Source organism: Halichoerus grypus, chromosome 2 (genome assembly GCF_964656455.1).
Source record: "Halichoerus grypus chromosome 2, mHalGry1.hap1.1, whole genome shotgun sequence".
Taxonomy (NCBI): Eukaryota; Metazoa; Chordata; class Mammalia; order Carnivora; family Phocidae; genus Halichoerus; species Halichoerus grypus.
Window position 1 is genome coordinate 197767391 of NC_135713.1, and position 25748 is coordinate 197793138.

At 51.2% G+C, this 25748-nt stretch overlaps 1 protein-coding gene across 6 annotated transcripts in view; it reads right to left on the reverse strand.

The window, feature by feature from the left end:
- Window positions 1–2532: 2532 nt before the first annotated feature.
- Window positions 2533–25748, reverse strand: part of RGS9 (regulator of G protein signaling 9) — a 74987-nt gene continuing 51771 nt past the window's right edge. For all 6 annotated transcript variants that reach the window (XM_078065973.1, XM_078065971.1, XM_078065974.1 and 3 more), the window contains 7 exons: window positions 24345–24460; window positions 20533–20620; window positions 18536–18674; window positions 16167–16252; window positions 13831–13948; window positions 4457–4935; window positions 2533–2954 (listed from right to left, as the gene is read on the reverse strand). In XM_078065973.1, the coding sequence (XP_077922099.1) occupies window positions 2804–2954; window positions 4457–4935; window positions 13831–13948; window positions 16167–16252; window positions 18536–18674; window positions 20533–20620; window positions 24345–24460 (1177 nt within the window). In that variant the 3' untranslated portion in view covers window positions 2533–2803. The remainder of the gene's footprint in view (window positions 2955–4456; window positions 4936–13830; window positions 13949–16166; window positions 16253–18535; window positions 18675–20532; window positions 20621–24344; window positions 24461–25748) is intronic.

Sequence of the window (25748 nt, forward strand, 5' to 3'; positions counted from 1 at the left end):
TAATTTCCACCAATATCCGTCCTACCCATCTTCCTTCCTACTGTTGGAACCTCCAGAAGCTTAGCTAGTGACAAGCTGGCCTAACAGGAGGCTACATTTCCCAGCATCCTTTCGGCTAGGTGTGGCCACGTGAACAAGTACAGACCAATGGGATGCGAGTGGAAAAGGCAGCTACTACTTCTAGATTGTGAACTCAAGACCCCACCACTTTCTCTTTTCCTATTGTCTCTCTGAGCGTGAACATGGATGTGGGGGCCGTGAACCAGCTTCAATCACTACTCCAGGCTGGTGGTTCCCAACCTTGTCTGGACATGGGAATCATCTGGGAAAGTCTCTTTAAAAATCTTGATGCCAAGTCTCCACCTCCAGAGACTCTGACTTGATTGGATTGGGTGTGGCCTGAGCATCGAGATCTTTCAAGGTTCCAGCAGATTCTAATATCCAGACAAGGTGAATAAGCATGCCAATGACTAAGGGTTGGGTGGAGCCCTTAGATTTCCTCTCTTCCCTGGAATCTGCTCACCATAGTCTGCCTCCCGCCTTTGGGCAATTATGTGACAGAGTCAAAAACTCCTTCATGTTCAAACCCCTTCCTTCCTTCTGGGGTCTCTTTGTTACTGCACTTGAGTCTGGACCTCACCTAATCCAATCGGCAAATCCTGTAGCCTCCAGTAGTTGATGCTGAAGGATCCAGGTGGGCTTGGTTTCTCTTTAGGACACTGGGGGCTTAGGAGTGGAGCCCCATTGCTGTAGGGTGCAAGTCTGGGCACACTGGCTGCTGGTAGACTAAAGGTCTGGATTGCTTTGCCTGTAATCTCATTTTAGACCAGCTTTGCAAATAAAGACATCAAATGAATTGACCCACTCGCCTTCCAAGAAAGATCCAGCCCATTCTGTGTACTCTCTGGAAGAAAAGTTTCCTCACCCCTGAATGAGTGACTCTTGAGCCCCAAGGAGTAGATTCCATAGAATGTAAAATGAGATGCTCTTTCAGTATGAAATCATCTGGGTCTCCCTGCATGGTCAGCAAGTCCAGGTTTTGGCCGTGAACCTAGCCACCGTTCATCTCCAGAAGTATCAGGACAGATGACTCAGTAGCCGCAGGATTTATGGGCTCAATAAGGTAAGTTGTCCAATGTTCAAAGCAAGTGAGGGGCTCTGATCTACTAATTGAAATCTGATGAAGCTGGGGATTAAGGGGACGGGCATGATGAGTGGTTTGGCAACCCATTTGAATTTCTTTTTCCTATGAGAACTTTCCATGCAACTTTTAAGAAATGTTTTTGTTTTGTTTTGTTTTGTTTTTCTTACCATGTAGCCCTTAATCTCAACTCACTGTTTAATCCAATCATAATCCCAGCAGGACCCCTTCAGCTAACACTTCAGGGCTCTGAGCAGAAACCAATGACAAGGGGCACATGGCCAGCAGCACAGGGCCTAACCTGTAACCTCTATTCTAGGATTTCTCAGCAGGGGCACTTGATATTTTGGACAAGATCATCTTTTGTTGTGGCTGGGTAGGGGACTATCCTGTGCTTTGTGGAATTTTAGCAGCATCCCTGCCCTCTACCCACTGGATGCCGGTAGCATTCCCTGCACCAGTCTTGACACCCAAAAATGTCTCGAGACACTGCTCAGTGTCCACTAGGGGCAAAGCTGTCCCTGGTTGAGAACCACCAATCAAGACGAATTCCAGGAGGCCAGGAGTCTTACCCACAGTTGCAACCCTAGGGCCTAGCACAGTGCCTGGCACATAGTAGGTGCTCAACAAATACTTGTTGAGTAACGACTGGGAGAAGAGGGTGGGGGCACCACCTCCAGGGGAGCCTACTGGATTACATGCAGCCGACAGGAACATGCATGCTCAGGTCTCCTGCCGCAGGGAGCATATGGACTGAGGGCCACCAGTGTGTCCGTGCCAGGGCCAACATCTCCCTAGGGGTCACCATCCAGTGACCTTGCATGTGGAGATCTTAAGGCAGAACCATTCCTGCCAGACATAGGACCCCTCCAATGTGACTTTGCCTCAGGGACACCCCAGTGGCGTGGCCAAAACTTTCTTGGAACGACACTGCCATCTGAGACTCTCCCTACCCGCTCCTCCTTCCCCAGAGGCCAGCCCTGCACATGGTCCAAAGGCCCTCACCCTCTTCTTCTCTAGCTCCCACTCTTTATCCTTCATAGCTATTTCCCCCAAAAAATCCCTTGCCCATCTAATCCCATCTTGTTTCTACTTGCCCATCTAATCCCATCTTGTTTCTACTTCTTGGTGGATCCGAACAACACACCTGGCATTCTAGAAAGATGCTTTTCCCCAGCACCCCCTTCCTGAATGGTGCCACACTCTGGGGAGCTCCGTTGATAAAAGTGACATGCACAAACCAATTTAGACAGGGAGGGAGTTCTTGAAAGTGACTCAGTGTCCCTTTGTCCCTAAAACCAAAGAAGAAATGAGTTTAACACATAAACTCATAAGTAACAGCTCCTAACTAATAAAACCAGACACACCTAACATTCCAATCCAAAAGACTCTTACAAGTTAACCTTTTATCGGTTTTAAGGCAGCAAGTAAAGTCGTCTGGTCCACATGCCTTTCTTCTGCCCAAGGGAGGGAAGGTCAGGAGGAAGGGTAGGAATTGGCCATCGGGACCCCAGCCAGCGCACACCTCCCCATAATCCATCCTATCTTGTCTCTCTGGCCCCCAAATGTGATCGTAATGGCCTTTGGTTCGAGAGCAAGCATGCCCATGGTCCCCTCTGGCGGAGTCTGCCAGGAGCGTCTTCTTGGTCCAGGGCCCCTGGCTCAGCTAGCTTTCGCCTCGGCCAGGCTCTCCCAGGGGCAGATGACCTCCTTTTCTATGGCCTGGTCACCCGATTCTCCTGTCCCGGCGTCCTCTGAGTCCATCAGGCAGGTCCCACTCTGCATAGGCACATCCATTTTGATCTGGAAAAAGCTTCAGGCACAAAAGGAAAGCAAGTGCATAGGGACAGGAAGGACACCAAATCCTCACCTTACCCTGACATCCCCAGAGAAGGGTGACTCGCGGGTGTATTTGCCAAAAGCTTTGTGTGCAGCAAATGGCTCAGTGGATCTCTGTAACTGGCAGTAGTGAGGGACTCATATCTTTCTGCTGAATTAAGGCTGAGTCAAAAGATGCTTTATCTTCATTTTTGAGGGGCTTGAATTTTTATGGTTTTGGTGAGTTCAGGATGTCCCTTTAGGACATGCCTGCACTTAATCCTCAATCTAGTTAGACTGTCTTCTGATGAAGAGGTAGCCCCTGAGCAAAGAGCCTCTTAAAAGCCCCAAGCCCATGTGTGTGGCATGGCAGTGGCCGCAAAGCTAGAACATTCCCTGAGCACGGTTAGTTGGGAAGAATCGATAAACAGGCTCACCCTCGATCCTCACCCACCCTCCTCCTGCCCCAACTGACAGAGGCAGCAGAGAAGTAATCACCTCTGCCCCCTGCTGTCCCCCAAGCACACTGCGAGGCAGAGGCCAGGGATACTCAGGTATCCATGGCAACCTGAGACCTCTGCAGGGAGCGTTCCTCACACCAGGCAAGGCCAAACACAGGAGCAGTTTGCCTGGTGCAGGGATACCCCTGACTGTCTCCCCAAAACCAAATAAAGGTGGGGGCTGATTCTTGGTTTTGCGTTGTTTACAACTTTCCTTTCTCCCACTGGTCCGGGAGCTATCGAGCGCCCCTCAGAGTGTTCTGCATCCAGTAAGGTGCCTCAGGGCACTTGGGGTTCTCAGAAATCAGGCTTGTGGCACCACCCAAAATGGAGTCGAGAGGGCCACCTGTCGGAAGAGACTGGGTACTGTGGTTTTCACAGGAACGACTGTAGAAGCAGGGATCCCTGCGAGCCCCTCTGGGAGTCTGCAGGTGGATGCAGGGGTGGGGGTGGCGAGGCGAGGGCACCTCAGACAGGGAGGGGACTGGAGCCCCCACCCCCTATGGTTCCCACGGCCGCCACTGACTTCCTGCCCTTTAAAGGTGCAATGGGTTCATTAGACTAACGTTCAGGGGATGAGGCAGGGTGGGGGTGGCACAGAGGGGGGAACAAGATGGAAAAGAAAGACACAGGTTCCTTTTCTTTCTCAGGAAGCAGGGGAGGACAACGCCGAGTTTCTGGAAACTATCCAGAGGCTAAGTAGCCTGCTTTCGTGTCTGCTAGCCTAGAATCCTCATTACCCAACCCACCAGCCCCCAGCCCCCATGTTCAAGCCACACAGCCCCGGTACCCACCACAGACATACATGCACACACATGCACACTCACGTGCCCACCGATATATGTGCACACACAATACACACACAGGCAAATGTGCAAACGTGCATGCTCACACAGAAACGCGCGTGCACACCCAGACATGTGCACACATGCACACACAGGACATATGTACACACACGCACGCACGCACACATAGCACAATCCCTTCTGCTTCTTACTTCGCTACTCTCCTGGATTTCAGTCGTGGCAGCTGCTGGCCCACATCCCCCAGGGGCTGCACCTTCCCGTGGGACACAGCGGGGCACTTGGGCGAGAGCCTGGCAAAGACGGGGGAAGCTAAACAGCCCCGTCTCAGAAACCTGCTGAAGGACAGAGCCATGCGGGCCTTGGGCGGGGCCTTGGGCTGGGGCCGGGGCCAGGGGTGCTCGGCGGCCGAGACCTCGCTCCTGTCAGTGTCGGAGGGCCCTGGGCAGGCACTGGATCCGCTGGCCTCCCCCTTCTGCTCAGAGCTCTCCAAGGCCACCCTAATGGGCGAGGGGCAGATGGCGCTGCTGGGCCTCCGGATGAAGCGGCCCGGTGAGGGGAAGGGCCTCCTGGGGGAGCGGCAGGACGGGGAGAAGGGGCTGGAAGGAGAAGGGGGCACGCAGGTCCCGGTGTACACGGCCAGGTGTGGGCTGGGAGCAGTGTGCTGGCCCGGCTGCAGGAAAGGAAAGAGAGAGCTCAGAGTGAGTGGTGTGGGCTGATGGACGGGGCCCTCTGCTAAGTTAGCCCAAATGGCACAGCCACACACAGGCCTCCTGCCAAGGGGCCTGCCGGTCCCCGAGCCCTGGCCACGGTGCCCAGAGCTGGGCAGTTGCATCCCAGACTGACCTTCCTCTGGGCCTGGAGTGCTGGGGCGTGGCCAGGCTGGATTTCCAATTGCCCCTCAACTCCCGTCCCCCAGCGAACGATGCTTAGGACCCACCACATTCCATGTCATCCCTCCTCTATCCCTGGTTCCCAGCCTGAGGACTGGAGGCATCTAGACACGTGTAACAGAGCAGTGGAGGTGATACCAGAAGACCCTCGTGTGCCCCACTGACTCTGCCAGGCTTGAGACCACCTGCCTGGTCCTGAGGCCCGGCTCATGTCCCACCGGCCATCCCTTGGGAATGGTCCAGCCCTGGCACTGGCCCGTGCCTCCTGCAGCAGAGCAGGGTGGCCGCAAAGAAAGCCTGAATGTGGAGCCTGGACATGTCAGCAGAAAAGGGAAAGACTCTCAACCTCCCTGGGCTCCCGTAGCCCCGGAGTCAAGGAGCAGGGAGGCAGGAATGCTGGGCCAGGCAGTTTTCCTGCAAAGACGCCCAGAAGAGCTTTGCCTGAGCTGACAAAGTTAAAACTGGAATTTTCAGGGAGGCTCTCTGCTGTCCCTTCTCTTTCCTCCACAGATGGGCCTCCAAGGGCCCATCAGCCCAGTTTGTCGGGCCCCCTCCTGAAGGCCAGCTGTGGCCTCACACCACACCGAAACCCAGCTAGAGGGTGTGCTGGTCCTGGCGGGGAAGGGGCACCCTCTGGGACAGTTGGGCCGAAACTGCCTCTGACTTCAGTGAACAACAAACCCTCTTGGAACCTGGCACGGCCACACAGACGCCCGGCTTAGAGAAGCCTGCTTGCCCCGGGGGCCGGAGCACTGCCCCAGGGCCCCAAAAGGGCAGCTCCAGGCACTGAACTGGAGGCTGCTGGCTTCCTTGGGGTGTGGCCTGATTTCCAGGTCACCTGAGTGAGCCGATCCCAACCTGAAGAGGAAAGGGCAGGCATAGCCACGGACAGTTTTTGGAGGAAAAGAAAAGCCAGGAGGCCACAGAAGTCTTTGCCACGGGGCGGGGCAGGGGAACGATCTCCATTCTCCCCCACCAGCTCCCTGAAGCTCCAGCTCCATTCCATCCTGAAACAGCAGCTGGGAGTCGCTGATTCTGTTCCTCTGATCCGACACCCACAGGCCAACCAACCAGAGCCAAGGCCCAGACCTGGGGCCCCAGGGCAAACAACTCATCGTAACTGGCATCCTTCATATGCAGTGATAATTAGCAAATACGAGGTTCTGGGCTGAGCACTTTTCATGGATCATTGCACTTCCTTCCTGGAGCCACTCGGTGAGGTGACCAACTCTCATTATGCCCATTTTACAGATGAGAAAACTAATGCTTCGAAAGCGAGCCCCAAGGACAGGCCATTGGGGACGGTGGGGCAGGCTTGGAAACCAGGCTCATGGGCTGCAGAGTTCGCACGTGTAACAGCGAGTCGCACGTCCCAAGGGGGGCCTGCGTATCAGCCCACCTCAGAATCACCCCGGGTGTCTGCTGCAAGTGCAGATCCCGGCCCCAGCCAGACCCACTGAAGGAGACTCTCAGGGGGTACAACTGAGGGAAAGCATCTTCTACCAGACACCCAAGGTCACAGTTTGTTATGCCCAGTGAGTTTGAGGAGCCCTGCACTGTGCTTCTAACACTGTCCTTCTATGGGAACAAGGGTCTCCACTTAGGACACAGTTTGCAGACAAGAATAACAATAAAGTGGAGGGGCGCCTGGGTGGCACATTCGGTTTGAGCGTCCAACTCCTGGTTTCCCCTCAGGTTGTGATCTCAGGGTCCTGGGATCGAGCCCCGCATGGGGCTCCCTGCTCGGCGGGGAGGCTGCTTCTCCCTCTGCTTCTGCCCCTCCCCCTGCTCACATACTCTCTCTCTCGCTCTCTAAAATAAATAAATTTTTTTTAAAAAAAAAAGAACAACAACAAAGGGGAAAGCTTGCTCTAATTAAGGGTTCAGGAGACAACGGTGAGGTGAAAAGAGTATGACCCTATCACTTATTAAGCATCTACTATGTGCTAGGTAATCTATGTATCTGTAACGCCCCCATTTTAGAGAACAGAAATTTGAGGCCCAGAGGGGTTCATCGCCCTCCCGAGGCTCCCACAACCACCAGGGACTGTGGTATGTAGACTGCTACGTGGCCCCTACATTCTGCCCCTGTCTGCCAGGGTTGGTGTGAACTGTAAATGTCACATGACAGCCATTCCGTGGCCAGGCTACGTGCTATGGCATCGGTGACATTAACAAAGGATCATCTGAGCGAGCCTGACCTCATCACATGAACCCTTCAGATCTGAGTCTAGAGGCCAGAGACAGACGTCAGAGAGGTTGGAAGCACGACAGGAATTCAATGAAGGAGAAATTCTCTGTTATTGGCTTTGAAGGTGGAAGGGGGACACCTGGAGAGGGACTGGGGAAGTTTCTAGGAGCTGAGTACAGCCGACAGCTAACAGTCAGCAAAAAAAAACAGGGGCCTTCAATCCTACAATGAGACACTGAATCTCACCAACATCTCAATGAGCTTGGAACAGACTCTTCCCAAGAGCCCCCAGATAGGAACATGACAGCCAGGCATGACCTTGAGTGGGAGACCATGAGCAGAGGACCCAGCCCAGCCTCACTTGGCCAACTGTGAGCTGATAAACAGCTGGGTCCGTGCTACTTTGTTACACAGCAATAGATAACTAACACAGCAACTAAATGAGAATTCGATCCCAGGAGTGTGTAACCCCAGAGCCCCTGCTCTGTCTACTGATCCATATGGCCATCCCATTGCCTGTGGGACTCAGATAGGACCTGGGGTCCTGCAGAGTGGGCTGAAACACCAAAACTAGGAGACAGACTTGTTAAGAGAGATAGAGTGGCAATAAATTGAGGACACCCCACCTCCGGTTCATTACCTTGAATCCCACTTTCTCAGAATCTGTGATGAACTCGTTAACACCCCCACTTTACAGATAAGAAAACTGAGGCTCATGGAGATGACAACTTGACCAAGATCGTACAGTTTATGACAGGATGGGCCATTCCATTTACCTCCCTCCACCCCAAGTCTGTGCCCTCCTCCTCATCCCACACCTCCCTCAGCACTTTCTTTTCCTGGATGAATGACAGGACAGGTGAGGACGTAGCCACTGTCCTGCTTGACTTACCTGGCCCGAGAAGGTCCTTTCTTCTGGGCAAGTAGTTATTAGCCCCATTGGCCCCCACCGCTTGAAGCAGGACGCCTTTTTGCGCCCATCCCACCATGACTCCGGCCCTTCCCCCAGAGACCTAGCCCCGCCCCTCCAGCCCATGCCACACCCACCACGGGTGGGAGGCAGCAAAGCAGCGGCATGCAAGGCACGTGGCAAAGAAACGTGACACGCAGAGACACAGTGAAGCTCTGAGAGCTCGGTTTGTTTTGTCTTGGGCTGCTGTTTTATTATGCAAGGAGCCAGCAGAAGGGGAGAGGAGCGTGAAATGGAGTGACACGAGAACACGATCACAGGCTTTTCGATGGAAGGCAAAGCAGGCGGTGCAAAGAGATGCGATTCATTTTCTGCCTAGAAACTGGCTGAGAATTTGAGGGAGACCTCGTGGCCACCTGGGCTCCCACGTCCTGTGAGCCACACTCAGGTTCAGCATGCAGTGTTCGCGGCGCCCCCTCCGGTCCCTCCTCGCTCTCCCTTTCCCCACTGCCTCCAAAAGCCAATAAGCAAAGTGGGCTCCCTGGAGAAAAATCCACAGGTGTGAACACATCATTCTTCCTACCTACCATCTCGTTTGGCACAGCCCAGCACAAGACCTTCCCTTACTGTAGCCATGAAGCTTGGAACCAAAGGACGGACCAGTAACCGCACTGTTGCTGGTCAGCCCTTCATAGACAGAGGACATGACATCAATGCTCACTCTCCTCCCTTCAAATATCTCCTAATGGCCGCTGGAGAGTGGGGAGAGCCAAACTGCAAGACTCAGAAAGGAGAGAATTAAAATGGTTTAGGGAAACAAAGCTGTAAACACACCTCAGGAAATGCCCTAAATAACAAAGAATAATGAATCACTGTAAGGGACCGCACTGACAGATGCAAGAAAGCCCAAGCTTACTCTGAGACCATATGCTACTAAGGATGGTGGTGATGGTAGTGGTGATGATGGTGATGGTGGGATAGTGGTGATGGTGACGGTGGTGATGATGATGATGGTGATAGTGGTGATGGTGATGGTGGTGATGATGATGATGGTGATAGTGGTGATGGTGGTGATGATGATGATGGTGATAGTGGTGATGGTGATGGTGGTGATGATGATGATGGTTATGGTGGTGATGGTGTTGGTGATGATGGTGATAGTGATGGTGGTGATAGTGGTGATGATGGTGGTGATGGTGGTGATGATGGTGGTGATGTTGTTGATGATGGTGATGGTGGTGATGATGATGGTAGTGATGGTGGTGATGATGATGATGGTTATGGTGGTGATGGTGTTGATGATGGTGATGGTGATGATGATGGTAGTGATGGTGGTGATGGTGATAGTGGTGATGGTGGTGATGATGATGATGGTGGTGATGATGATGGTGGTGATGATGATGGTTATGGTGGTGATGATGGGGGTAGTGGTGGTGGTGATGGTGATGGTAGTGATGATGGTGATGGTGGTGATGATGGTTATGGTGGTGACGATGGTGGTGATGATGGGGGTAGTGGTGGTGGTGATGATGCTTATGGTGGTGATAACTGTGGTGGTCATGATGGCAGTGGTGATGGTGATGGTGGTGGTGGTGATGACAGTGATGTGAGGAGGAGGATGGTGAGGATGATGATGATGGTGACAGTGATAATGGTTGTGACACTGATAACAGCAGGTAGCATTTATTGAGCACTTATTATGTGCCAGGCATTATCCGATGTATTCTACCTATTGTCCCTACCCATTGTATTACCACAACCCTCACAAGAAGAACAGTCCTCTCTCTAAAAATCAAGCTTGAAAATGCAATTCTACAAAGGAAATCCTGGTACTTTACCCCATAGTTTATATTCTAGCATAAGATGTACACCACCATGGGTAGAGAAACTCAAGCTATTTAAAATATGGCATTAAGGAATTAAGATGGTGCCTAAGTACACAGATAACATAGAATATCATAATCATTTAAATATATCAATAATAGTGTCCAAACAAATACTATTTTTGAGGCTATTTGAGATTCGAACAGACCTCCCGGGGCTGCTGTTATGTCTGCCAACAGAAACAAAGTTAGCAGGAGAGCCGCAGCAGACACTCTTAGGAAGCCTCAAAACTGGTAGGGCCCTGTGGCTCCTTTACGACCAAACATGAGAACGTCCTGGTGGAGTCCCCCTCAGTCCTCCAGGCCAGACAGATGATCCTCTCCCATCTCTGTGCTCTCCTGGGGTGTGGTACGCCACCCCAGCCTCGATCCCACTCTGCTTCAGCTGCAGCCATCTGTATGAGCCCCTCAAGGGCGGAGAACCTCTTGTCCATTTTTGTATCTGCCATAGGACCCTTCGCTGGTTCTTACATAGAATAGGTGTTTAGGAAACACTCATGGGACGGAACTGTTGCCATCCAGGAGTGAAGCCCTTTATCTCCTGCCTTCCTTCAGATGGGCAGTGTCACAATACTTATTTATACATTTATCCCATAAGCATGATAAGCAACTTTAGTTACATGCCTGTGCCTCTCATTAGATGGTGGGATCATTGTGTCTCTGACACTGAGAAGGTTTCCATTGATATGTGTGGTGTCCCTACCATGTGCCTGATACAGAGCCTTTGGTAGTCGGCTGAAGGATGGGAGACCTGTCAGGCAGATACATCTCACATGTGGGGAGTGGGATGGCGGATGGTTGAGTCAAAGATGAACACGACATAGTTTGTAATGTGAAGAATTCACGATGCCTTTGACATCCCACCATCCCCACCACCGTTGTGCCGGGCATGTGATCTCAGCTCATGGGGGGTAACTAGAAGGGGTAGTGAATATATATCTCTGATTTCATGCTTCTCCAGCTTCCCCAGGAAAGTAGGACAAACAGGAGGAGAGCCAGGTAAACATCCTCCCCAGGAGTCTGAGGACAAAGCCTAAACCTGCCACAGACAAGCATGAAATGTCATTGATGTCTCAATTTTTATCTTAAAAAATTCATGTCCATGTTGCATTCTAATTCATAATATATTCATGATTATTTTAATGCAAAAATTGAAAATTACCTGTTTCATCCCATTCCAAATCTTCAAGTAAAATGGAGGCCCCCGGCTGGGTACCCTCCTGAAACTCACAAAGTCTGTTTCAAGAAGCAAGAATCTGGTCCCAACCCCTCACTTCACGAACCAGGAAGCGGAGACAATAAGTGACTTGTTCAAGACCACACGGCTAGTGGTAGAACCAGAGACTGAGAGGCTGTCTCCAAACCCACGGCTCTTTCCCTTCCTTCCTCCCTCCCTTCCTTCCTTCTTCCATTCATTCACGTGAGACATGTTTCTGCAGAACCCGGCAGGCCAGAGGCATTAGGTTCCAAGTGATGAGACATAGCCCCACCTCATGTCACTCAATATATAATGGCCATTAACAAAAATTTCTGCTTGGGGTGCCCTCCCTGAGTTGGAGGACTCCGACATTCTTTAAAAGAAAGATGACCAAAGCATACCTCTGGTTGCCCTTCCAGAGTATAAGCTAGTCTACAACTAGGGAAAATGGAGAGAGTAATGGGATCATTTTGCTAACACAAAACCAAGAGCCACAAACTCCTTACGATGACCTAAAAAGTCCCCAATGACCTGGCCTTGCCCACCTCTCTAAGCTCATGCTGAACCATTTCTCCTGCGCCCACGAGGCTCCATTCGCCTGGCCCTACAGTTCACTCGAAGCCGCTTCCCCCCAGTGGGCCTTTATGCCTGCGGTCCCCTCTGCCTGGAAAGTTTTCCCTGCCTGCCCACATGCTTTGTATGGCCCATTTTTTCTCATCCTCTTATCTTTCACTAAGAGAGGCCTCCCTAGTGGACGCAACCCCCCTCTTCCCTATCATGGCACCATCTCCATTTCTTTCTAACACCTGGTAAAGGTTTTACCACATCTTTGGGTTGTCGATTACAACCATGGCCCTGATTCTTTATCCCTTCCTCTCTCCACATCTTTTGCAACAAGACTTTAAAATTTCTCTCACTAAAGAGACAGAGTCTATTTCCTCACCCCTTGATTCTAGGCTGGCTTTGTAACCTGATTTGCCCAAGAACATGAGGTAGAAGACCATGCACCGGTTTGAAGCCTACATCTCAAGACTCTTACGCATTTCCACTCACTCCTTTGCAATTCCACCACCACCATAGATCATGCCGAGGCCAAGCTGTTGGAGGACGGGAGACATGAGAAGCAGAGAAGAATCATTCCACTCATCCCAGCTCGGGTTCCCACAGACCAAGCCCCCAGGCAGGGGAGTGACCTCCAAGATCAACAGAGCCAAACAGATAACCCTAAAGCCATGAGCAATAAATACTGATTATTGTATGCCGCTCTAGCTTTGTGGTTGTCAGCAAAGGTACTGATATGGTCGGCTTCATTATTGTTTGTCAGTCCTGGTCTATAAGCTCCATGAGATGGAGACCATGTCCATTGTATTCACCAATGCCTGGTGCATAGTGGATACTCAGTATATGTGTCTTTTTGCTGTGCAGTGTTGGTCCCTTGCTCGCTGACTTGTTCTAGCTCCTTTGCGTTCTTACACAGGTGTTATGAGGTGAGGCTAACTTCAAGAATTCTCTTGTAGTCCTCTCATGGTCAGAGTTGGAACTGTCCTCTCCCTCCACACTGACCCCAGGGCTGACCTAGGCTACAACTACACAGGAGGGACGCACCAACATCTAGAAAATATCCGAAAGAGTATTATCTTTGACCGTAACTCATCTTGAAAAGGTCCGATATCTACCCTCTCTCTTCCCATGAATGAAGACATCAGTGCCTTTCCTTTATCCAAACTGATGCTCCTCAGAAGGTCACTTCCCCTTGACTGCCCTGGAGGCTTCCGGCCTGAGTTCTTCATCCCTACCAGCTACATATTCCCCTAGCAGGTATCGGGGGATGGGGAGACAAAAGGGAAGGACCCTCCATAACCGTGACCAAGAACAAGCTCACCAGCAACGTCTTAGCAGGGCCTCTCCATGAAGGTATAACAGGGGAGTCCAGGGGACGTGCATCTCTAGGGGAACCTGCAGCTAGTCCCTCGGAGGGATCCCAGACTGCTTTAGAAGCAGAGTCTCAATTGGAGAGGTGGTGTTTGGAGCTTCATTAAACTATTTGAAACTGATGTACCTGAAAGAACGATGACTTGAGGGAGGAGGGGGGGCCTTCTCGTTCATTCTCTAAAGCAAATGGTGGCACACAAAGCAGCCTGTTTTCTCTATGCTCCCGCTACAAGAACCCCCACAGTGAGACAGGCGGTCACACAGCCACTGAGTCAGGTGACCTCCCCCCACCACTGCCGACCCTGTCCCTTCGTGAGCTGGAGCGGGAGAATGAGCTCTAGTTGCCGAGGCATTGGGAAATCCACCATGAAGGAGGTCAGGGGAATATGGGATGAACCTGGTTGCCCCACTAACGGGAAATCGCATCCTCTAGACTCCAACCGACCCTGCCTTTCTCTGCTCGCCTCTCCCAAATGCACACCCCCACCCCCAGGAACTGCAGATTTATTTAGGAGGTAGTTCTCTTTTGAGTTGGCTCCTACGGTCCAGCTTGCTCATGACCTGGGTGATGTCCACTGTGCTGGCAGCTTCTCGAGCCTTGGCTTCTTCTTCCAGCTGCCTCAGGATGACGGGGCTCGGGCTGGAGCGCAGGTGGCGCCGCATAAACGGGAGGCTGGAGCTGGAAGGAAGGACAGGGCCGCAGTTGGTGGAAAGCTGCCCAGCTCGCCCAGCAGGGACACAGTAGCCCCTAGGGGGACACGGAGCTGCAGGACCAGAATCTGGGCTTGTTCCCTCATTTTCCCAGTGAGCCCCAAGGGCGGGGGGGACCTCAGGGGCATGTTCAACCTTAGCTCTTTCTCCTCCTTTGGAGGATGGACCAGATGAGTACCAGCTGCCATCACATTTCCGGCTAGGCCCAAGGAGGACTGCCTGTGGTGGCGATAACATACCTTCTAGAATGTTTAGAAATCAATGTGTCAGCTTAACCTCCCATGGGCTCTTCCTGAAAGAAGGGGGCAAGGGGAGTTTGATATTGGAAGCCCAAGGGTTCTGGCCTCAGGGGGAGCTGGAGCATTTGTTTTCAAAAGCCAAGGATCTAGGAAGGAGGGAGAGAGCTGGGCTGTCCAAGAGGTTGAGGCGGGGCCCGCAGAGAAAGGGGGAAGAGGCCTAGAGAGGGCTGGGGGGCTGGTGGTGCTGGGTGCATGCACCGGATGAGTCAGAACCTTGAAAGAAGTCAAACATGGGCTCTTGGGACCCAACTCTGTCCACCACGGCCTTGGGCACCAGGACAAAGCTCCGGGTGTCTGAGTGATGCAGGCAATGGGGAGCAGCTGAGCCACCCACATGCCTGGAAAACAAGCACTTCAGCAGCAATGGGGGACTTAAAACCTAGGACCTCCCCAAAGCCCTGGACTACAAAAGCCCAGAGAATTCTTGGATCTACCCTAGGGAAGAAGAAGAAGAAGAGGGCTCCCCTACCAGTAAATCAGGCCTGAACTTGGGTCTCCCACCAGCCCTGCCAAGGGGGAGCTTGGAGCTCAATTTAACTTGTTCTAGAGAAATTAAGGTTCACATGTTGCCTGCCACCCTCGAGCCTTGGGACAAACTCACACCCACCGCCATCCCCACATATTTACAGGCTGAGCTTCCCTCAGTAGGAGAGCATTCGCACGTGTCTTCTTACTCACAGGGACATTCTCAGACCACAGTTCCCCAACCAAAGCCAAGTGGTGCAGCTGGGGCCTCTCGCCAGGCACCCGGGGTGCTCCAGAAAAGATCCCAGCTGATTTCTCAGGTCTGCCCCAACTGAGAAAATATCTGGAGAGAGAAATACGAGACTCTCCTTCCTTCCCTACTACTTTCTGGCAGAACTTCTGGAGTGATTACGCCCCTTTCTTGGGGCTTAAAGGAGAAGGTTTCAAGCTCCCAGGGATGCTGAACTCCCTTCCTTCCCTGGTAAACCTAGAAGAAAAATAGCACCACAGAGACCTCCTTTCTCTCCTTTTTATAACAGTGCCTTTATCCTCAAGAATGAAACCAAGTTGGGTTTTTTTTTTTTAAGCTCCTTTGATAAAAGCTCCGGTCCAATCACCCCTCTTTTGAATTGACTGGCGATGCTGGAAAAGGGCCCAGTGTGAGCTGAGCTGGCAAACAGGGGAACATTTACTAACCATGGGGGGACAGGCCACACGCTGGCGCTGGGAAAACCTCCACCAAAGTCCCATGTCTTTGTTCAAGCTGTCATTTGGTTCCTCTTTGGAATCCTCAGTCCCTACAGAGTTTTCTTTTTCCTCCCCAGAAAAGAGTTCCGACTGCCCCTCAGAACATTTCATCCTTTGCCCATGGGTTCGGCCAGCTGGGACGATCCACATCTCCAATGAGGAAGGTGAGCACGAGCCAGTTAATGGGGGACTTGCTAAAAGGTGGTCCCTGGGGTCAACAAGGACACTTAGGATGTCAGTGTTCATCTCCCCCATGAGTCGGCTGTTTTTCTTGGGAGTGGAGTCTGCTATGCTCTCTAAGGTCTTAGGACTTTCCAAGGATACAAGGATGTGGCTAACTTAATTCCCACAGAGCAGTTCCAAGGTGAGGAAGTGCAGCAATTAACAAACCAATGAGATGCTTCTGTTTGCGCTGGGGTCACGATCAGTGGGATAATCAGCACTTTTTCAAACCCGTGTCAGGGTCACAAAACTTTACTCGCAGTAATTACTAAGGAAATCTTGCTAGGGTATTATGAAGCCAACAAGGCAATCCTACCCCTAAGAAATCCTTCCCGGTCCCCAGGATTTCCATCAAGCACATATCTCCATCATGGCTATTTGGCTGAAAAAGACCCTCCCTTCCCTGTAAACAAAGCGGCAGGCAACCAGCAAATTATAGGTCTCTCCACTTGCCTTCTCTTGGTGGTTCCCTGAGGTTCAATAGCTTTGGCCAGCATTTCCTTATAGATTGGAGATTTTAAGTAGCGAGCATAAGAATCCTAGGGGGAACAAGAGAGAAATGGTAATTAAGAGAGGGGAAGTGTCAAGTCAAACTACTATGCTTGTAGTGTTCGAGTCCTCCCTGGGCACCGAGATGGCAAAGTTCAGGGAATCCGTATCCTTGTGTGAAAGGCATTCAGATGTGTGTCTAAAGCAACGGTTCTCCAGTGTGGTCCCCGGACCGGCAGCGTCAAATTCACTGGCAAATTATTAGAAGTGCACGTCTTCAGGCTCACCCAGGCCTCCGAAATCAGAAATTCCCAGGTTGGGACCATCGGAGTCTTCACAAGCCTCCTGTGGATTCTGCGGTACTTTGGCTGCACTGTGGTCCATAATCCCCCACCCCAGTACCTCCTTCCAAAAAAAAATGAGCTGCCATGAGCATGGAACCCACTTCGAAGCCCACAAACATCCCCCTTTTTGCCCTGAATTTAGGTATCAAAGCAAGAGAATTAAAAAAAAAAAAAAAAAAAAGACCAAGAGTCAGGTTTCTCTTGTGTGGATCTTTCCTGGGACGTTGGGCAGGTTCAGAGAAGTCACTTCATGAATGCTTGTCACTTCCAAGTCAACTCAAAACTCTCGTTCTAACAAATATGGGACAATGTCCACAGCAACAACCCAGAGACTGAGAGTTTTTTAAGTTTATTGAAACAGTCCCATTCTAAAGACTAAGTGGTGGCTAAAAGTTATGAGAACCAGGACAGAGTCTGGGAGTGGGGATTATGGATCACTGGGTCACACTGAGTTTATTGCCATAGGACACAGCCTATAGCCACACAGAGTCTGCTAAGCATATACACCGTTCTTAAGTTACCCACGATTCCATTTCATTCTGCCAAGTATCTGGCTTCCCTGGGTGTCTCTGTGGACGGTTGTATAAAACCACATTTTTAAGAATCAAAACGTATGTTAAAATACCCGAAGGAAGACCATTATTATGGGAACCTTCCTGCAAATCTTCTTGCAAGGCAAACAGAGAAACGCCACTGATGGAAAGCAAGTGGAGAAAAGTGGCTAATCTGACTGGGTGAAAATTCTAAACTATTACATATCTTAGAAGCAAAGTAAAAATATTTCTTTATAACACAGTATATATCAAAACTAAATAAAAAATACATAATTAAGGGACGCTAATAAAAATTTGCCACTCAAACAAACCATCATCACATAATGAAAGTTTCTAGAGATAGTTTACCATAAGAGGAATAAGTAGTAATGCGAAGTTAAAGCAACTGAAGAAAGTCTTATTTCTTTCTTTAAGATTTGTTTATTTATTTGAGAGAGAAAGAGAGAGTGCGAGCAGGGGGAGGGGCAGAGGAAGAGGGAAAGAGAGAATCTCAAACAGATTCCCCACTGAGTGCAGAACTCCATGTGGGGGCCCGATCCCATGACCCTGAGGTCCTGACATGAGCCAAAATCAAGAGTCAGTTGCCCAATCGACTGAGCCAGCCAGGCACCCCCTGAACAAAGTCTTATTATGACACCAAATAAGAACCAAACTAGGCAACCTCTCTTAGGCCAAGGCTGAGCCCCAAATTCTGTTTCTTAAGAAAGAGACTGATTTTTGTCTCAGGTTTTGGTTTTTTTTTTAACAATTTCCTAAAACTTCCCACCATGTACACTTTTTATTAATAACCCAGAAAGGCTACCTGAATCCCCGCTCGGTTTTACCATAATCACACCATATTTGTCTCTTTCACATACTAAACGCCCCACCCCCACCCCCAACCTGTGATATTTCCTTCGGGCCGGGGCCACGGGAACTGCCACCATTCACAGTTCAAGGGTAGAGACTAAGAGGTCAGCCTTCGGAGGCAGGAAGACACAGTTTGACCCCCGACTCCACCCCCGAGGAGACTCTGGACAAACTAGACTCTGGAGAAGCAAGTCCTGTCCCATGGGTGGTCCTTCATACAAAGTCCCATGCTTTGCACCATGACTACCACTCCCAAGCCCTCGGGAAATAAGAGCTATTCCAGCAGCGTCTCATTACCAATGACAGGGGTACCTGGACCACTATCACTGGGTGACAGCCCCTAAGGACACACAGAGCAACTGTCAGTGGTCCCCGCCCCCACCCCAGCCGCCGAGGCCGGAGGCCCAGGAAGGTTCCAGACCAGTGGTTGTGGGGAAGAGCCCACTGACAATCCTGCACCCCGACACCAGCAAAGCGGAAGCCACACGGCATCTCCCTGTGTTCCCATATCTAAAGACTCTTCCAGGTCCCTGAGAAGGGAAGGGCTTCCTGGCCCCAGAGCAGCGTCCACGCAGAGCCCACCTACCTTCTTCATGAGCATGTAGATGTGCGTTTGCGCCGCATCCAGCACGTAACGATGGGGATGCCGCAGGCCCTTGACGGTGATGTCCATGGTTTTGCCATCTATGTTGATCCACCGTCTCGCCCCCGGGGCCAAGAAGAGCCTGGAACGGGGAGCAAAGTGTCAGCCAGCAGCTCGACCGAGCTGGCTAATGAAAGTTCACGGCCGCCTGGGAGGGAGGGATCGCCGTGACTCGGGTCACCCGGAATGAGGCGGGTCCCCGGGAATGAAAGCTGGCCTTTTTTTAGGAGACACTGAAGAGTCTGAACAGGTTGTCAAGCGACATTTCGTAGAAGCAAGACAACAGTCATGCCAGTTTTCAGAAGGTGAATACCGAACTCTGGTGTTCCTAACCCGTAGGAGAGGGAGCAGAATGTTGGCGGGGCAACACCAGCCATTAGAATAAAGAACCCAATTTCCAACTTAATGCCTTCTGCCTCATTGACGAGGATTTGGGGCCCACCTGGAACCAGGCCGAGACACCTCCAAACAGGTGTTCCAGGCCTTCTGCTCTCCCTTGGCCCAGTCTAGATGTATTTAGAAATGTCTAGGTTTTTTTTTTTTTTTTCAAGTAATCTTTACACCCAACGTGGGGCTCAAACTCGCTGACCGCAGATCAAGAGCTGCCAACAGAGCCAGCCAGGCGCTCTAGAGGTAGTCAGAAACGAATCCCACACGCTGAGTCAGGAGGCAGCACACAGTCCCAACACCCCGGGGGTGGAGGACCGCGGCATCCTTGCAGATGGCCCCGGTGAGAACGCAAACTCAGCCGCACGGCTCCCCAGCGTTTCCCGTTCTGACTTGTTTCAGGATTAGAAATCCGTGAACGTTTTGCCACACTGCGAAGCTGTACATTAAAATTTTGGAATTCAGATGAAGATGACATATCGGGGGAGCCTGGGGAGAAAGGAAGCTGATAGAAAGTTGGAGGCAGCAGGGTTTTTTATAGGGGATCTTTGGAGTTAGGAGTCGTGTGTGTGTGTGTGTGTGTGTGTTGTGGTGTGCGAGGCAGTCGGGCATGACTGTTCTGAGCATGGGTGTCACAGGACCTTCCTGGAAGGACAAGCCCACCTGCACCCCGCCTTCTCTCTGTGCGTGCAGCCACTCCCTGCGGGAGGAGGTGGGCACATTCCTGAGAAAGTGCAAGAACCTCCAAGTATGAGGAGTGAGCCCTCAGCTCTTCCCTTCGGGGTTTTTGGCGCCTTCCCGCAAGTTGCAGTGGCCCATTCTGAGTCGGTCAGAAGGACCCCAGAGGTGCAAAGGGGTGAGTGCTCAGGCCCACATCTCAACAGCTCTGTAGCTCGGCAGCACTGGGGGTCTCCTCACCCCTCCCCTTCCTCCCCACCCGGCCAGAAGAGGCAGGTCTGGCCCTTTGAACTGGAACCTCGGGTTCATGGGTAACATAGAGGGCAATTTCGGGGAAAAGCAGGCCTGGAGCGGAACAGACTCACTGCTACACTGAGTTAGTGGGGTCTAGAACCATTACATGCAAAATAAGAAATGGGCCTACATTTGTACCTCAAGCTGGGTGCATGGTCCCAGAGACTTGGGGAAGCTCCCTCCCCTTATGGTCTTCGCTTCCCTAAGATGGCTGGGGATGGGAGGTGTTCCTACCCCGCCTGTTGTCCCTCTCCTCACTCTCAAACATGCACACACGCACACCCCTCTCAGGACATTGAAGGGGGCTTAGTCAAAAACAAAGCACCGCACTGTAACTCAGGGCAGCTTGCTTGAACTCCTGAGCATATTCCCGTCGGAGCAGGGCAATGACATCACGTGCTTCCCCAGACTTTCTGGGGGAGGAAGCTGCAAGCCTTAGCGGGGAGGTATCTATCGATAGCATGGCAGGTGCAGCGACTGAGGCCGACACCAGGAATGTGGTCCCTCCCATTCCATCTCAAACTCCAGTGCAATGGGGTGGCCCACGGGGAGGCTCTCCCAACCATCTGGCTAGTCCTCACTTGTAAATCTCCTCTGCTTTCTCCTTGACCTTGGACTGATCTCCGTACTTCAGATCTTCACAGGCTTCCCAGAATCCCAGATTCTCCCCTGCATGGGAAGGAGGGGTCCACGCAGATGAAAGCCAGGCAGGAAACATGGCGGGAGAAGAAAAGAGGAAAGAAGAGAGATGGGTCAGCTGAGGCCGATTCAGTCCCCGCAGCCCAGGGAGCATCTCCCCTCTGCAGAACAAGCCAGGGCACCCTGTGAGGCTGGACAGAACACCCGTCAAGAGAAGGAGCCACGTCTTACTTCCAGAGCCCGGGAGAACATTGTTAACCCCGGGATTGCCCCACGCGTGGTCTCTGAAATGAACCAGACTGGAGCCCACCACGTCTGCAGTCGTATGCGTCTACTGTGCTTGCGGGCCCTTCCCGGGCGATGCGCAGGTCGGAGCTCATAGCAACCCCCTCGGACTGTCCCAGCCTCCCCTGTCCTGGAGTTTGGCTGGAGCAAAGCCTGCTCGAACAAGTTAGCATAGGATAGGCTTGTGAACAAGTCCTGCTTGCTACCCAATAGGCCTTCTTCACAAAGGCCCCTGTTGACTTTGCTCATGTTCGGTGAGTGCACACGACTTCTGCCTCCCTTGTGTGCACAGACCCCTGCTCGACAGCCCCCCGCGGGGCATATTCCAGCCAGGGGTCCTTACAGAGAGGCTGCTCCAGGAGCAACACTGACCGACTGACTCTCGGGGAAGGCCCGGCGCTGGGGGACTTCACAGAGGGTCACCAGAGCCACAGAGACTCAGCTCCTCTGGGCCCAGGAGGAAAGCCAGTCTCCTCTCGAGCCCTCCCTTCCTTTCAACTCAGTTCTCCACGGCACCCCCAGGGGGTGTGAGCACTTGGGTACAATCATCCCAGGTGGTCACTTTTGCCTGAGAAAATAAAGATGATCACACCAGCGGGACAGCGAGGGCTGCCTGTGAGTGTGCGCACGTGTGTGTTGTACGTGCATACATGTGTGCATGCGTGTAAATCACGGCATGCTGTGGGTGGGGACACAGACAAGAGCTCCTCCTCCTCTCTTTTCACAGCATTTGCTGGAAAGCTCCCGGGTGCGTCGGAATGGAAAAAGCAGCACAATTCTCAACTAGTGGACGTCTGTCCCATTGCTCTAGAGAGGTCCTTCCTCTTCAACATGAACTTCAGGGTGTTCTTAGGACTGAGATCATGGGCAGGAGTAGACAGACCAGCGATGTTTTTAAGTGACAGCCAATCAGTCTCATGTCAAGTGCGATGTAGACCGCCTTACCCATGCAAAAGACAAGCCGTTGCTTAAGGTTAAAATTAAATGAGCAATTATTCACAATAGCCAAAGGTGGGAGCAAAAATGTCCATCAGCAGATGAACAGATAACCAAAACGTGGCATATACATACAATGGAATATGATTCAGCCTTAAAAAGGAATAAAATTCTAACACAGGCTACAATATGGATGAACCTTGAAGGCATTATGCTAAGTGAAATAAGCCAGTCCAAAGGGACAAAAAAGATATGTTATATGATTCCACTTCTATAAGGTACCTAACACAGAGAAATTCATAGAGACAGAGGGGTGAATGGTGGTCGCTGGGAGCTGGGGGGTGGAGAGAATGGGAAGTTGGTGCTTCATGGGGACAGAGTTTCATTCGGGGAAGATAAAAAGCTCTGGAGATGGATGGTGGTGAGGGAACACAGCAAGGTGAACGTACTGACCACCACCGAACCATACATTTAAAAATGGTTAAAATGATAAATTTTATGTGATGAATATTTTATTACCATAAAATATTTTATTACCATAAAATATTAGGGGTGCCTGGGTGGCTCAGTCATTAAGCGTCTGCCTTCAGCTCAGGTCATGATCCCAGGGTCCTGGGATCGAGCCCCGCATCAGGCTCCCTGCTCAGCAGGAACCCTGCTTCTCCCTCTCCCACTCCCCCTGCTTGTGTACCCTCCCTCGCTATGTCGCTCTTTGTCAAATAAATAAATAAAATCTTTAAAAAAAAATAAACGAGCACACAAAAATGTGTGCGTGAATGTGCAAAGCAGCATTATTCACCAGAGCCGAAAAGTCTAAACAACCCAAAGGGCCACCAAAGTATGAATGGATAAACGAAACGCGGTCTATCCATACGATAGGATATTACCTTAAATACTCTGATAGGGATGAATCCTGGAAACACTATGTTGTGTGAAAGAAGACAAAAAGCCACACATCGCATGATTCCATTTATATGAAATGTCCAGAACGGGCATATCCATTAAGATAGACAATAAATTAGTGGTCACCTAGGACTGGCGGGGGAGGGGGAAAGCGGGGGGGAGGGGGAGAGGAAGAGGAAGAGAGAGGAAGAGGGAATGGCTTTTAATGGGTAAGGGGTTTCTTTATGAGGTGGTAAGAAATGGTCTACAATTATATAGTGATGATGGTTGTGCAGCTTTGCGAATACACTAAAAACCATGGAACTGTACACTTTAAAAGGGTTACAGCATGTGAATTACATGGTACGTGTATTTATGGTATGCGAAGTAGATCTCAATTTTTTTAATGTTATTTAAATGAGAAAACTCACAATTCGGGAATCTCTTAAAGAGATCACCAGAAATACTATTTTAATAACACAGGGAAATCTTTTCAAGGGATTCTCACTGTTAACCAAGCCCTGGGTGGGGTAAGCCCAGGTGCAGTGTGTCATTTCGCCACTAGATGGCACCCTAGCCTCTTCTTCTAGAGTTGCTTCCGGGCCCTCGCTAAAAGCACTTGCCTTTCCCATCATCTATTCTGGGTTTTATCATATCATGGCAGTTAGGCTTGATTAGAGAGAAGGATTGTCAGGAATCCATATTATAATGTAATGTGCTGCATCAGGCAGTCAAACAGGCTAATGGCGTGTCCCCTGGGATTAGTTTCAGGCGAAACCCCATAGACAAATGGGTCTTGGGAGGAAGTGGCTGAGAATGGAGGTTCAAATATGATGATGCTCTGCAGGGCTGGGGATTCAGTAAGCAAATGAACAAATCCCATATAAAAGCACATCTGCAAAGCAAAAGAGAAGCCACCTGAATGCTCAGCCTGATGAAATTGGTCTTAATCGTGCCTTTAATTTTCAAGTTACAAGTGCCTCCCTCCCATGCTGAGACACCCGGAGATGGAGTATAAAATGGGGCCCCCCCATCCCACTAAGACCGGCACGCTCCTAAGGCCCTGTGTGTAGGCAGCAGAGCGGGAGCTGAGACAGTGGTTCTCAATCACAGCCACATATGAGAATCACCTGGGGTGTTCTCGCACCTGCGGAGATTGCGCCCCAAACCAATTTAAAAAAGGAGCATCTGGAGATGGGATCTTGGCAGATGTTTTTAAAATACCCCCAGGTGAACTGAATGCACAACCTGGGCAGAGAAGCGCTGAGCTGAAGGAAACCGGGCTGCTAGACAAAAAGGGAAAGTTTGCACTTAGCAGCAGGGGACGCGGGACTCTTGGACCGGTGACCCCAGAATCAGCGTGAGGAAGTGAGAACAGCCAGAGGGGACGGAGCCCTTGCAGAAGCGAGTCATGCTGCATTAGCTGCATGGATTTCGTCTGCGGATCCAAGCCCCTAGCCCCACCCCACCCCCACCCCCGCCCCACCCGACTGTGGGGCCTCTTGGAACAGATGGAAAGGACATGTCCAAGAAGAGCACACAGCAGCAGAGCTGGGAAAACATCTACCGAGAAATCCTCAAAACCCTATACCAGACAGGACAGGAGTGTTTCTAAAAGCAAAAAACTGTATTAAAAAATCAAAAGACCCACCACTGAATTCTTTCTTGAGAAAGTACTGGAAGCTCTGTCGGCCCTTGGGGTCTCGGATCAATTCACTGAAGTTGAAGGCCCATCGTTCCACCCGCATCTTGGTTGGGATTTCTACCCTGCAAGGATGATGATTTGTAAATGCACCAGACACTCAATTCAAGGCACAGGCCCCCACTAAGCTCACGAGTCCCATGGCCCAGGGCTCAACCCAGTCCTCCCCCCTCAATCCCTGCACAGACAGACAATCCACATAATCACTTGCTAGGAACATGCAGCCTCAGATAAGTCCCCTGGGACTCATCTGGAAAGCTGGTACCCCAGAGGTAAGAAGGATGCTCACAGCGAACAGCCTCACACTCCGGCTGGCTCCCTTCTTCTTCAGGGCAAAGGAACACAGATGCCCCCCCTCCAAGGCCTGTGGAGACTGGCCAGCAGAGGGTCGGTCAGGCTACCCCACCAGACCAGAAGAAAATTCCAGAGCAGCACCAGTGATGGGTGCTGGGGTCACTGCCACCCCGCCCCACGCCCCTTCACTACGGGAGCACGGGTGCATCTAGGAGGAGTCGATGATTCTTCCTGTACCTGCCCGCAGGCCCCGAGCCCCAGGCAGACCCTACTGTCACCGAGGCACCCTCCCTCAGAGCCCGATCCAAGACGCAAGTCCCAAACCACTTCCCTGTTAGAAAAGGTCTCGATGCTCCCGGGTAGGACATTGGAGCACAGCTGGCTGAGGTCTAACATTCCAGAAAATGAGGAAAGGAGTTGGCATTTCTCCTATTCCTTATAAAATTCTCCAGAACCCAACACAGCCCCTCGGAAACAAAGGTTTCCAAGTCCACGACACCACACCTCTCAGTAATGTAGCAGCTAGAACCGTGGCTGGCTACGGTTCATGGGCTCTAAATCAGCCAAGCAAGTTCATGCTTTCTCTGACAAGAGCGTGAAAACAGTAACAACCCTGTACTAACATTAAGAGCCACCATTTACAGAATGTCACCGCCTGGGAGGCACTGTGCTTTACACACACGTCACTGGGTCCTTAAGAGAACGCTGTGAGCTGACCATTGTCAACCCCGTGTTATTGCTGAGAAGACCAAGGCTCACACAAGAAGCAGATCCAAAAAACAAATGAACAAAAACTGGTGTGCAAACTTCAGCATGCGTCCGAATCACCTGGAAGACTCAGACAAACACACACTGCGGGGCGCTATCCCTTAAGTTCCGGATTCACAGGGGTCGGTGGGGCCAAGAATTTGCATTTCTAACAAGCTCCCCAGGGATGCTGCAGCTACTGGTCCAGGGACCACACTGGGAACCAAAGCTCCAAACTGGTGTTAGGAATCCCAGCTGTTCATTAAAGTCAATGGCAGCTTCTAAAAACCACTGGTGAGGATAAGAAGGTAG